At 36.3% G+C, this 13,692-nt stretch overlaps 1 protein-coding gene across 1 annotated transcript in view; it reads right to left on the reverse strand.

Moving 5' to 3' along the window:
- The window catches only part of ITGA1 (integrin subunit alpha 1), a gene marked incomplete at its 5' end in the record, with an annotated part of 163,190 nt that overhangs the window by 104,425 nt on the left and 45,073 nt on the right, over positions 1 to 13,692 (reverse strand). The window contains one exon of the mRNA XM_079702706.1: positions 487 to 604. Within this exon, the coding sequence (XP_079558832.1) occupies positions 487 to 604 (118 nt within the window). The remainder of the gene's footprint in view (positions 1 to 486; positions 605 to 13,692) is intronic.

Genomic DNA, 13,692 nt, shown 5'->3' on the forward strand with positions numbered 1-13,692 from the left:
CTAAAGTGAACTTAACCAATATTAAAGGGTTTTTAAAGTGTATAAAAGAAATTCATAAGGTTCATTATAAGTAATAGACCAAATCCAGTAGGTTAGTAAAGCACCAAAAATATAAGCCCAATATTATATTGGAAGTGATCTCATCTGCCTCCCAATACCTCCTGCTGAATTTCAGCCATGCTAAAATGAGAACAATGAAAGAACTCTTGCCAGAATAACATAATTACAAAACAATGACTATTTTGGATAAGGATCTTCCTTGAGGTCAATCCAGGTTTCAACAGAATCACTAACCATGTCTTTTAATATTGCCAAGGAATTTTTCCTTTTTCACTTTTTCAGTTTCCATTACCAAATGATTAGACTGCATTTCCTACCATAAATGATTCATTCTAAGTCTCATTCATAAAATGAACTGTAACCAAATAATATTTTCCATTACCTTGTAAGAAAACTAAACAACAACAACAAAACCCATTAACTTACCATTTTCCTTCTTCATTTTCATATTGTTGAACAGTATATCCAAACATGTCCTCCACTGGGCCGCTGAAAGTCAGTGAGTTTTTCACATCAACATTGAATGATATGCAGAAGCCTAGAACTTTAAGAGGGAAAACAAAGTCCAGTTACATAGAGTTAACTAAGATTCCACTATGTTTTGAATTATGAAGGCACTCTTGAGGTTACCATTCAAAGCTGAGCGCTTATTAAAAAGGGCAATGATGCTCAAAGAATGGGAACAAGAAAGGTCTGCAATGTTAACTGTATTACTGACTGGAAATCAACATAATGACTTTAAAGAACATAGGTATTAACATTCAAACAAAATCCCATAGTAATTCAGTATCTGTACCCTTCCCAGAACTAAAGATTTCAGAATGTGTGGGAAGGAGCTGGCAGAAACTCATGCTCACACAAGACTAATGCAGTCACAGATAATTTTCCAGTAGTGATCCCTACAGCAAACCATGGCCACTATGAAATGTAAGCAGCTTCATTTTCCTGTTTTGACAACAGAGGATACAAGCATCACCATTTAAGCCTCGAGAGGTAGCTTCCTCCTTGCTGCTACGAAAGGGAAGGCAAGCTGACTGTTTCCACCCAGAGCTGGCTTATGCAGGCTCGAGATTTGCTCTGCTTCCCTTTCTGAATCAAGCAGTGGATGGAAGCTTATACTTAACACTGACGTCTCCTTCTAGTGTTGTTGGTGGTGATAGCCTCACAGGTTGAGAGGCTAATCTGTTGAGATTAAATTCGATAATACATCTAAAGAGTTTACTCAACGTCTGGCACACACTACATATTCATTGAGGGTTAAATCTCTTCAATTTCTTTGTAGTTCAGGTAATGGAAATCTTTTATAGGTGAGTCTCTCTCCTGAAAGTGTTCTGGATGGTGCCAAATTCTCTCAAATGGATGGTGCCAAATTCCATCTCTGGTACTGGTTTTTAAAGCATACTTGTGAAGTTCCAAAGTATTCCCCTCCTAGGTGTAACTAAAAATTCTTCCCAAAGAGTACGTCCTTATAAAATCACACAGCATCATAAGGTATATTCAGAGGTGATTAAATTCACTCTCCTCTGTTAAAACCATGATATACAGCTACATGTAAACAGAAAAAATTTCCTTCCTTATTCACTGTAAACTCTGCCATAAGTACAGTCTAAATTCAGACTCCAATTCATTCCATGCTCTAATTAATAACCTTCTAAATTTTGGTAACAATATTAAATGCTTATTTGACGCACAAAATTGTACATAACTTAGAGAAAATTATTCTTCATAAAAAGATACTTCTGTATACCTACTTATAAAGTCTTCCTTTGATCTCCCCACCTGGAAATAATTTTTTAACTACTAAGCCCTCTTCTTTTATTTTTTTAAAAAATCCCTCAGAGAAATAATTATTAAATACTATCTATGTTGTAGTTACCTGTGTGAGATTTTTTTTCCCCTAGATTGGAAAATTCTTAAAGGCAGGGACTCTCTTACTCATCTTCCTTATCCTTCCTCAAAATGTAGCACAGCTCCTTGTACATAGATGGGCAATAACATATTCATAGAATGAAAGATAACACATTGAAGGAGAAAGTGGGCCAGTGGTAGATAGAAGCGAACTGGAAACTATTTAATCTTAGTTAAGGAAGACTTTATGGAGCTGGAAATTTTAAGTTAGATTTTTAAGGAGAGGGAGAGATACAACTTGGCAGTGAGAGGAAAATATGTCCTAAGGATTTGGGAGAGTTTCTGCAAGTAATAAGATACAGAACGGGACAAATATGGTTGCAAGATCATAGAGAGATTTGCCTGGCTGGCGTGGAAGATGCAGAAAAGAATGGATGGGTAGCACAAGTCCGTTTATGTACATTTCCTGTTCATTCTTCAAGGATGATGGAGAACAGCTGGTTACCATCTTCTGCATAATGGCCTTTCATATATTCGAAGACAGTTTTAAACACTGTTCACTCTCTACTCCAAACTAAATAGTACACGTTCCTACTCTTTCCTCACAGTTTTTTTTGAACACTTTCAACAGATTATTTTTGATACGAGAGATACACAAAACAGTACTTCTGCAGCAGGATTTCTCAACTTTGGCACTATTGACATTTTGGGTCAGGAAATTCTTTGTTACGAGGGGCTACCCTATGCATTATAGGGTGTTTGACAACATCTGTGGCCCTAGCCATGTGATGTTAGCAGCCCCCCTGAGTTGTGAAGATCAAAAATGTCTCCAGACTCTGCCAATTTACCCTAGGGCTAAAATCACCCAGAGTTGAAAACCAAGGTATTATAGATAAAGAGCAGGAAACCACCACCAATGATTTTGTTGAAGAAGGTGCCTGAAAACAAACTGTGGCCTGCAGACCAGCAGCAGCTGCATCACCTGGGAGCTTGTGAGGGATCCAGAATCTCAGGCCCTCCCAGATTTCCTGAATCAGTATCTGCATCGCAACAAGTTCCCCAGAAAACCAGACTCCTGTTAAGGTCTGAGAAGTACAGGTCTGTAATATGGTACTCCTCTCATAATGTTGATGCAGGTAACAGAATTTACCTAAATTAAAACTACTCACCATACTTTAGACATAAGGGGGAAAGGATTTTCTTTAATCAGGGTCAACTTCACCCCTCTTGAAGGGTTTTCCCAGAACTTCATCATCTTTAATATATGCTTTCCCAAAGGGCATTCATGGTGCTCCTCAACATAAGACCAAGAGCTTTTGGTTTCCTTTTTGGGGCTTGTTTGTTTATTCTACATGTTGTATGGAATGTCCGGGGGTGTGTGCTGCACTTTTTTTCATTTCCTGTCCTCAGAATTCCACAGGCAATTTGCCCAAAGTGATTGTAAATCAGCCTCTTTCATGTTTTCTAAGGCACCAAGGAGCCTGAAGCACAGGAGATGACATAAAAAAAAAATGGTTTACATCTTGTACTTTTGATTTAAAGGAGTACATAAACAGTAAAAGCAGCTTCTCATAACTTTTAGTTCAATGTTCATGCTGTTATATTAATTTGTCTTGGAACTTTATGTGCTGGAAGTAAAGCAAAATCATACTTATTCTTTTTTATGTCATACTTAATTCTTAATCAAAGCTAAAAAAAAGAGCAAACAGACCGAGGTGGCTTTAGGGGGCAACATAGGGTGAAAATGATGGGAAACATAGACAATAATCAGATGTCAAAAGTAAATCCTGATTTCACATGTACCAGCTAAAGAGAGAGTCTTTCCTCTAATAATATTAACAGCTATATAGTATACTTACTATGTGTTACACCTCACATGCTCCATCTCATTTAATTTGCTAACAAGCCTACAATCAAATACCATTATTATTACCATTGGACAGAATAAGAGAAGGAGGCTTAAGATGATCGAGAAATTTGCCTGCATTTCTTCAGGACTCCCAAATCATTTACATTAATCCAATTTTTATATCTTAGCACTAAAACTGGGAAGAGTTAGTAGAAGGTGACATGGGGATGAGTTTAGAAGAGAGGCTACTATGAATCCATGTAATTCCATCTTCTGAGAAGTAATTTGGGGAGGAGGCTCTTCCACAGTGGCCATGGCTGGGAGGATGCTGGGAGTGCGGGAAAGGTTGTCATAAGGAGATAAGTCATGGCTACCTAGCTAGATAAAGCTGTACTGGGACTTCAGCTAAAACACATATGTTTAGGTAGAAAAGAAGTGGAAAGGCTTGCTCCCCTTCAAATATGGTTATATGAGTTATATATCTAAGGGCTAAAAGCTGAAGAGGATGATGAGGTTGTTGGTATTGAAGGATAGCTCTTGTGAAAGAGATCATTTTGTGCAATTTCTTTACTCTAGGATGGAATATGATATGTAAGACAACTAAATGAGAGAAAGAGAGAAAGAGGCGGAGAATTAACCTACTGTTGTGCAATGTTTTCTGCTTACAAATATTTTTATATAAACAAAGGTATTGAGTGAGTCAGTAAACTGCAGAGGCTAGGAAGATAGCAGTCATTACTCTCTTTTTGTGTGCTGGAAACTGTAGCTCAGAGGGGTTAAGTGATTTGTCCAAGGTCAGGCTGTGCTAGTGGCAGAGATAAGACATCAACATTGGTCTTCTGAGGTCAAGTCATAGACTCGCTATGACCAGAGTGCTATTAAGTTAGTAAGATTAATAAAAATAAAAAAATAACAACCCAGCTCAATAAAACCCTCAAATGGCCCATGAGAGCTCTGAATCATCTTGTAGCTTTGAAGCATTTGAGTGTAAGATTGGCAGGAAAAGCTGAATGAAGAGGGAAAAGTCTGGGCATCTTTAGTGGGCATTGACTTTCTTGTGGAAGGAAGATCCCCCTCCTTCACACATCCTCTGAGTTCCAAAAAAAGTCACTGAAGCCTGTTTGATTGTTTGCTTCTTAATGAAAAAAGTCTGTCTTTCATAGGGTGGTCCAGAAATTTTGACCTGGTAATATCCAGACTGGAGTATTTAATAGCCAGTGGAATTCTGAATATTTTAATCTCCAAGCCCAAGGCAAGAGGGTATCAAATAATTGGTGACTAGGAATGTATGTTAAAATGCTATTGTTTTCTTCCAACAACTTCCTACACATGTTTATCCAATCTAGACATAATAGAAATCAGGCAATTAACATTATTTTATTATTTTTAATATAAAGAGTGAAATGATGATACACTAATGAGATAGGAAATCATAGTAATTGTGTTATCATAGTTAATTAATGGTTTTAGAACAAATTCCTTGACAGTATAGAAAGATGGTGATCTTTAGAGATATATGAGCCTGGGCTTAAACCTAACACTTTCACTTATTTATTCAATTATTAATATTTATTAAACTACTCCACAAATTTTAATCAAGTCTTTATTTTGGGTTGGATATATGTTAGGCCCTGGAGATACAGACATAAAAAGATGGTGCTCCTGTTTTCACAGATCTTATAGCCTAGCTGAGATAAAAATGGTAAGTGAAACCCAGTTTATCATATTTAAAAGAAGTTTATAAATATCTTCCAGGTATTGGCTGCTGTGAGATATACAAATTATTCATGTAGCAATAAAGAATTCTCAATAAGTGAGTTAACTGCTTTCATAGGTAGAATCCAAAGAGTCAGTTTACCATCTGGCATTTGAGTTTTCTTTTAGAAGTGGATTTCCCTCCATTCTGATGACCAATTTGTATATTGAAAAGTGATACAGATGTGTTATAGTATTGGGGGTAGGACAGTGGGTTCATTGACTCATTCAGTAGCAAATTTCCTGTTTCTAAACCTAGCTGCAATGACATTTGTAAAGAAAATCTAAGATGAGGGTGTCAGGCCTTCCAAGTGGAAGGGCTAGCTGAGGAGGAGGGCAAGTGATCCTGTCCTCTCAGTTAGATCCCTTGGATTCTCATCTCAGTCCCCCAAGTGGTGATGCATATTGCTGATGTCACCCAGGCTCTGAGCCAACAGCAAGTTGAGGCTTCTTTCACTCCAATGACAATCTACTTCCCTCTAACTGACTTCAAACATTTTAAGTCTATTCTAAGAACAGGATGAGCCTGCAGTGACTCTTCTAATACATTTAGGCCACACTGAGTCACCGTCTTCAGCCACCTGAGAATGAGAGAGCACACCTAGGAATGCAAGCTTTGTGTTGCAGAGCGGCAGACTTCTCTGTACTCCCCAAACCTGAGAGCTGGTATATCCTTATCTCTTGTTGTACCAAAGCCTTCAGATGAAAAGAGTTCATCCACCCCTGCTCGAGTGGATATAAACTCCCCAAATCATATATACTCACTATAACTAATTCTGTGATACATTAGGCATTTTACATTACTCCAAATTTAATTTTTTTACTCCTTAAATTCAAATAAAATATATTCAACTTTGAGGCACTCCAGGAGTTGGAAGAAAAACATTTTAATGATAAAAGTTGGTGAAAGATGGAAGGCCCTTCCTCACCTTGAAATATATAACAAAACATCTTTAAAGTATTCGTACTGTGGATCTGAAATCTTAATTAGTTTAAGTGAGTTGGAACTCAATTTTGTGTACATGTTGCCTTAACAGATAAAATTTGATCAAGAGTATAAGTGAATCTGTTCACAAAAGTGATAGCACTATACAATTCTAGTTGAAATCTGAGATGATTACTTTTATAGCATTGCAATCTTGAGAGCCAAAGAACTCCAGTGGTGAAGACACAGGAAGTAAAAATAGAATGAAAATAAGACAATATTAAAGCCTTGAGCACAGAGTATAGAATCAACACAAGTGTTTGGAAATGACGTCATAATCTCAAATACAGAAAATCTATATTTTCTGGAAAAAACACCATACCTAACTCACTGTCTCCTTCAAACAAGTGGAGCTTCCCTATACAGTTATGCAAGAAGAAAATCTGGCTCAATCAATCTCACCATTCAAAGTCCTTTCAACAGAAATGATGTAATATGTCAGCAAGATATCAACCTCCATCAGCAAGCCCAGAAAAGCCAATCCAAATAAATACCTCGATGATCAAGCATTTTCCAAGTTTCATCCTGGGAAGCTGCTTTTTAACTTCGGCTTGCTGTAGTGAGGGAATTGTTTTGACTTTCAGTACTAACGTCCTGTGGGCCTCCAGTTACTACAAATGGTATTTGAACTTCAAAGTGAGTGTGTGTATATGTGCATATCTGTATATGACTGGTAGGAAAGAGGCAAGGAGGTCTAATTCTTGGCACACAGTAGGTGTTTAATACAAGTTTGTTAAATGGAACAGGATGGAATAAACAGAGAAATGAAGTTTTTAGTATAAAGGTCATTCTGGCTGTAAGAACGTGTCTCCTTCCATAAGTGCTGCCCAGAATATTAAAATCCAATGGAGTGTTTCCCAAACATCCTTTGTTAAAAATCCCTATAAATTTTTGTAGTATCTACAGACATCTGTTTTTCCCCCATATCTTCCCACCACAAATAATTGCCTACTTTGCCAGCTCCTCTCAGACTGTGCCTTCTCCTGAAATTCTTAAACAGTCTCAGAACCCAACGCCTCCACCCTATAAGCATCGTCTTCTGGCTCTGTGTTTTACAGGATAAAAAAGCTGCAGAACCTTAGGGGTCCCTGGATCCCACTGTGGGAAACACAGCTTGTATGTTTGTGCAAGCAACATGAGCACAGAACTCTGTTCTCCAGCTGCCCTGGTGTCCTGAGAGCTGAACTCATTGCTTTCTGTGACTACACAGCATGGAAAGGCGTATTGCAATTCAAAACAGAGTAGGGTTGCACCCTATTTAAGTGTTTACCCAGATATATGACATATGAAGTCTTTAGATGTGTAAGAATCTGAGGGAATGTTGTGTTTTTGTTAATGAAAACTTTTCAATGAACTTTATTAATTAATAAATAATTTCTTCTCAGTGAGACAGTAAGACATTGCCAGTTTTAAGGTTATTTTTGTTAGTAGGCACAACAAGTACTTTTCAGTGCCAGAAGAGCAAAGAATTAGTATATAATATAAAATAAATTATTTTCAATTTACCTAGTAGCTTTAACTGTCAATATCCAATTCCAGGCACTAAGAGATTCCATATTGATTCTCCTATATCATTTAATGGGACAATTTTTCTGGATGGCTTCAGTGTTGGCTATTGAAGGCCATATACAAGTCCAAGTGTGTGAAGCATGGTTACTATCAGATACTTCCACTGCTCCTCTGGGGACAATGAGTTTATGCCACTTCTTTTTTAACTTATTTGATTGTTTATATGTTTAATAACTCCAATGAAAATTAGGAAATTGAAAATCATTCATATAACTGCCTATACTACTTCTTTGATTTCCTGACCCATGAAACTATCTGTTGTACATACTAGCAAAAACAACCTTAGGACTAGCAATGTGTTACTGGCTCATAAATTTCACTGAGAAGAAATTATATGTGAGTTAATAAAATTCACTGAAAAGAATCTGTTAATAAAAGTACAACTTTTTATTCAGGCTCCTTCTTCTAAGGCATCGATGGACAGAATGCATACGGTAACTGGCTAAGACTGGACCCTGAGATTGAACCAATGACATCTCAAAAATGTGAAAAAAGGATTGTCCAGTTATTTAATGTACAAGTAATACAAAAGAGTGAAAAACCATTCTCTTTTTCTTAATTGTACAATTGGAGTTTGGAACTAAAATTTTTAAATTGAAAACACACTTGTGTGTAACAAAAAATAAATTAGAAATAAACGTAAAAGAATAATCATAAAATCTTCAAATATATCTTACTTGAAACATTTATTTAGATTGTTGAAATTTAAAGATTGAAAGTTTAGTGCTTTTTTAAAAATATGATTGTTTATACTGCATTATGGTATCACCTATAAAATCTAACAGACATTCTTTGCTTAGTGAAATTCCAACATGTGAAAAAAAATCAATTTAATTAGGTTGTGATTATTTAGATTGGAAAGTAATTATTGGCATGGTGAGTCAGCTATAATGTTCTTTCAAAGACTGAGCATGCCTAGACTTTTAAAAATGTGATTTTTATGCAAGGCTTAAGAACACAACACATAAAATGAAGTCTACCTATATTTTATTTTGCTGTGGGTCACAAAGGGCTATTAGACTTAGCTGGCCTTAATGTCTCATTTTTTAAAAACTTTGTTATATTGCTCAGGAGCAGGAGGCAAAGTATATATATATGTATATATATGTGTATATATATATACACACATATATATACATATATATAAGAATATTTGTAATATTCTTTTTTTGGAATACAGTTATCTAAATACTTTCTGGTTTGACACACAAGTGGTCAATTATTAATATTAATAAATTAAGGGCTTCATGAAGGTAACCAACAAAATGAAATACTGTGCAAACTCCAACAGTATACTGCAACTAAACCCCAAATCTGTAAGAAAATAATTGCTCATCCTAGAGTTACCTAGTAGCTTTAACTGGCAATTTCAAATTCCAGATACTAAGAGATGCCATTATTGATTCTCCTATTCCATTTAATAGGCTAATTTTTCTGGACAGCTCAGCTCTGCCCCTAGTAATATACCACCACTTAAACTAAAATTATTCTGTATATTTTTTTCCCTTCTTAGCTACTTATTATAGCAATTTTCCATTATATCATTCACTACCAAATATTCTTTTCATTCAGAAGCTTTTTGGTACCTCTGTTCAATTTAAAAGTTGTCTAGTTTGTCAAGAGGAAATAATGTAAGCTAAACAAATATAACTTGTTATTCACCCAGAAAAATTTGGAAAATAAATCAAAAATATTTTAAAGGACACTGGGGCTTGTTTATAAGAGTTGAAGAAAAATCTCAGGAGCCTGGAATGTTGAAGTATTGTAGAAGGTAAGGGTCAGCAGAATGCTTGTTTTCTTTTCAGGGGAAAGAGATAACTTTTTGATGCTTTCTTTTCTGTTTTGGGATAGCTCTACACTTTGTTTTCTTAGCTATATTGTTGCTAAGACCACGATGATCTTTCAGCACTTAGAACGTTAGTTGAGTAGTAACATCCTTGGATCCAAACTCTATTCCTATCTAGTAGCATCATCTTTTACATTCTTTCCATGAGACTACTAGGGTATCTTGAAATGGAAGTAAATATAGATGTTATAGTCAATATTCCTAAGAACTGGCAGCCAATATTTTCCTTAAATGGAAGCAGACTAAAATTCTTGTGACTAAGTACTTGTTATACATAAGAATCTTAAAATTCAGGTAGAGGTTACTTCTGGACTGGAGGAAAGGAAGGAAGAGAATAGGATCCAAAAGGGGATAAAAATGTGGCTTTAACTTTATGTTTTAGAGGAAAATGCTTACTTCCTATTCCTGATGTTTCCTTCTATGTGGAGGGAGCTTCACAAGCTGTAATATTTTTTGTCTATTTCTGTACCTGCCCCACATTTCACACGTAACTGATTGGTGAGTTTGGAAGGAGAAACCGTCTGGGTTTCCCTTAGAAGTTAGCCTGCCTACAGAAGAACAAAAAACAAAACGAAACGTAACAAAAAACCAAAAGATACTCTGTTCTACTCCTCCAGTGTCAGGCTCTGAGCTGGTGCTGATAAGTCAGCTTCATCTAGGGGTCAATAGAGGGGATTTCATTTATGAGCTGTGTTCCATTCTGATTCTTTCTCATTTCCCAATTGGTTCTGACCTCAAGTGATAAAGAGATTTGCTCATTATTGAGCTTTCTCAAAAAACCCAATGGTGTTTTATTTCTTATGAAAAATAAACAATACTGGGAAAAATGTTTAGATTTCACAATGCTGGGTATTGGGTACATTTGTATTTGTTATGTTATTCCTTTAATTTTCTTGTTTGTTTGCACTATTTCGTAATTTTAAAAAGCTTATGAATTTTCTCTGTATAATTATCATTATATGTTTGAAGATGTTTTGACAGATACAACTGCTCTAATTCTTTTAAATTTCATTAATTTTTTCTATTTTCATAATTTTAAATAAAGATATTAGAACAAACACAAAGCCATTCTTGTTTCTTGGAGCTACAAGGAGGCACAAAACAAAAGAACTTGAATGGATGGGTTTAATTATCTTTACTCATTTCCTGCTTTCTACATTCTCATGACTTACATTCAGAGTAGGGGTGAGGGTAAGCAGAAGAAGATATAGGAGGCATGCTTAGGATAAGGGGGAAATAAGATAACTTCAGAGGCAGGCAAGGTGAACAACAGTGTGGTGGAGATATGGCCAAAGGTTTGCTATGGGAGCTGCCATTTCATACTTGCACTCTGGTGAACATCACTGAGGGTCAACTTGCAAGGGCAAAAAAGTCAAAGGTCTGGGAAATGGAATTAACACTATGATTAACCAACATTCACTGCTTAAACAAATATATTAGCCTGAAAAGGTACTAACTGCTAGAATTTTCACTAGTTTCTTTCCATAGTTTTCTCAGTAGTTGTTCACAGTCTAGTTTCTTATTTCCTATCCTAGGGCTGTGCTATGTATATGGATGGATTATTGCCTCTTCAGAGAACTGCAGATAATTCTCACCACGGAACTGAGAGTTACATTAAGAAAGAGACACATCTACTGCTCCAGAACCCATAATTCCTTACTCTCTCTGGGAGAAGTTTAACTAAGAAATATGGAAGTAAGTCAAATAACACTTACTGACTTTCCACTGGCCATCTATATTTCACAAACACTAGGCAATCAGGGAAGATGTAAAAGAAACAGGTTATCACTCAATTTAGAACTGTCTGGCATGCTAGAGGTGGACTGAATATCTACTTATGAAAATATAAACATATAAAGATGGAAGGGAAAAGTGCCAAGGAGATTTCCAATTATCAGCAAATATAAACAGGATATAACAAGGTTAATGGCACATGAATGTGAATGCGTATATGATAGTTTTCCTCAAGTACTACAACTTTAAAAAGCTTGCTGACCTCATCATTTCTCACCACTCCATGTATTCTTGCCACTTTCTGATCTTAAGTTATTACTTGGATCTTTAAAGAGGCAGAAGTTCAACTGAATCAATAATGACAACAAAGACTGTGTCCTGTGACATCAATGGAATCTAACACCACATTTCCTTGGAAGGGTTTCTTGTAATAAAACACACATGTACACATGCCTGTCTAAAAATTCATCAACTTATCTCCCTTTCTGTTGCCAGAAGTGTATTCTTAAAAACACATATCTGGTTATAATACTGTCTAATTCTTGGTTGGCTCTCCAGAGCCCAATAAATGCTGTCCCACTTCCTACATAGCATTTTAGACCCATTAAAATGAGGCTTCATTCCACCTTTCCAATCTCATTACCACTTCCATCTAAGAACTTCAAGTTATGGCTACACTTTACTATTTGCAGTTCCCTGAAACATCTTGTATTCTCGTCTGAATCACTTCTTAGCCTGATGAACTTCCATCCATCTTTCAAAGTCTATTTTAAGGTCACCACCCCTGCCGATACTCATTCTTTCTCTACATTCCCATAGAAGATTTACACATTTATCCCAAAGGACATATTACTTTATATTTCAGGTAACTAGTTTACATGCTCTATTTCCCTGTTGAACCATAAACTACTTGAAGTTAGGAACTCATATTCTCATCCTCAATGCCTAGCATGATTTCTAGACATGACAAAGATGGCTTGTTGAATTCTAATATCCATTTCTTCCTTTTCCTTAGTAATAAAATCTTTACTTTACTCAGGGTAGCAGTCCACATGGCTAAAAGACAACTTGTAGCTGTGTGTAGTTCTGTGACTAAATACTGACCAATGAACAGTAAGTGGAAGTGTTGCAGGAGACATCCAGGGGGCTCCTTAAGTAGAACTGACTCATCTACAAGATTTGCCCTTTTTCACCCTTCCGTTTTCTCCTTCTTTTGTCCTTCTCCTATCTCCTTTCCTCAATTATAAATTCCTACATAACAGGTAGAGCTCTGTTATGGACTGAATTGTGCACCTCCCAATTCATCTGTTGAAGCCCTAACCCCAGTGTGACTCTATTTGGAGATAGGGACTTTAAGGAGGTGATTAAGGTTAAATGAGGTCATAAGGGTGAGGCCCCGACCCAATAGGACTGATGTCCTGATAAGAAGAGGAAGAGACACCAGAAGTTCTCTCTCCACACACGCACTGAGGAAAGGCCATGTGAGGACACAGCGAGAAGGCAGCTATCTACAAGCCAGGAAGAGAGGCATCACCAGAAACCAACCCTGAGGGCACCCTGATCTTGGAATTCTAGTCTCCAGAGCTATGAGAAAATAAATTTCTGTTGTTTAAGCCACCCAATCTGTGGTATTCTGTCATGGCAACCTGAGCAGACTAATACAAGCTCCAAATGTCATGTGAGACTATGACGTGAACTTGAAGGGAAATGATGTGATAGAAGAACTAGATTATAATGATAGTAGAGCCACCCACACTAGCACTGAACTACCCTCATATGGACTTTTTTATGTTATATGTTATTCTGCATTGTTCTATATTACTTAAATTACTTAAAGTCACAGTTCTGCTAGTTACAGGGAAACCTAATAACGAATTCATTGGTACCTAATAAGTGTTCCATAAACTTGTTGGCTGAATGAATATATAATATAAATAATATCCTTTACAAAATGTTTCTTGTTGAGTCTAATTATCATCTCATGTAAATGTGCAATTTTGTGCTACCTTACCTAGCCATTGTTGTTTTTTCCTTTTTTTCTTTTTT

Source organism: Hyperoodon ampullatus (assembly GCF_949752795.1).
Source record: "Hyperoodon ampullatus genome assembly, chromosome: 4".
NCBI lineage: Eukaryota > Metazoa > Chordata > Mammalia > Artiodactyla > Ziphiidae > Hyperoodon > Hyperoodon ampullatus.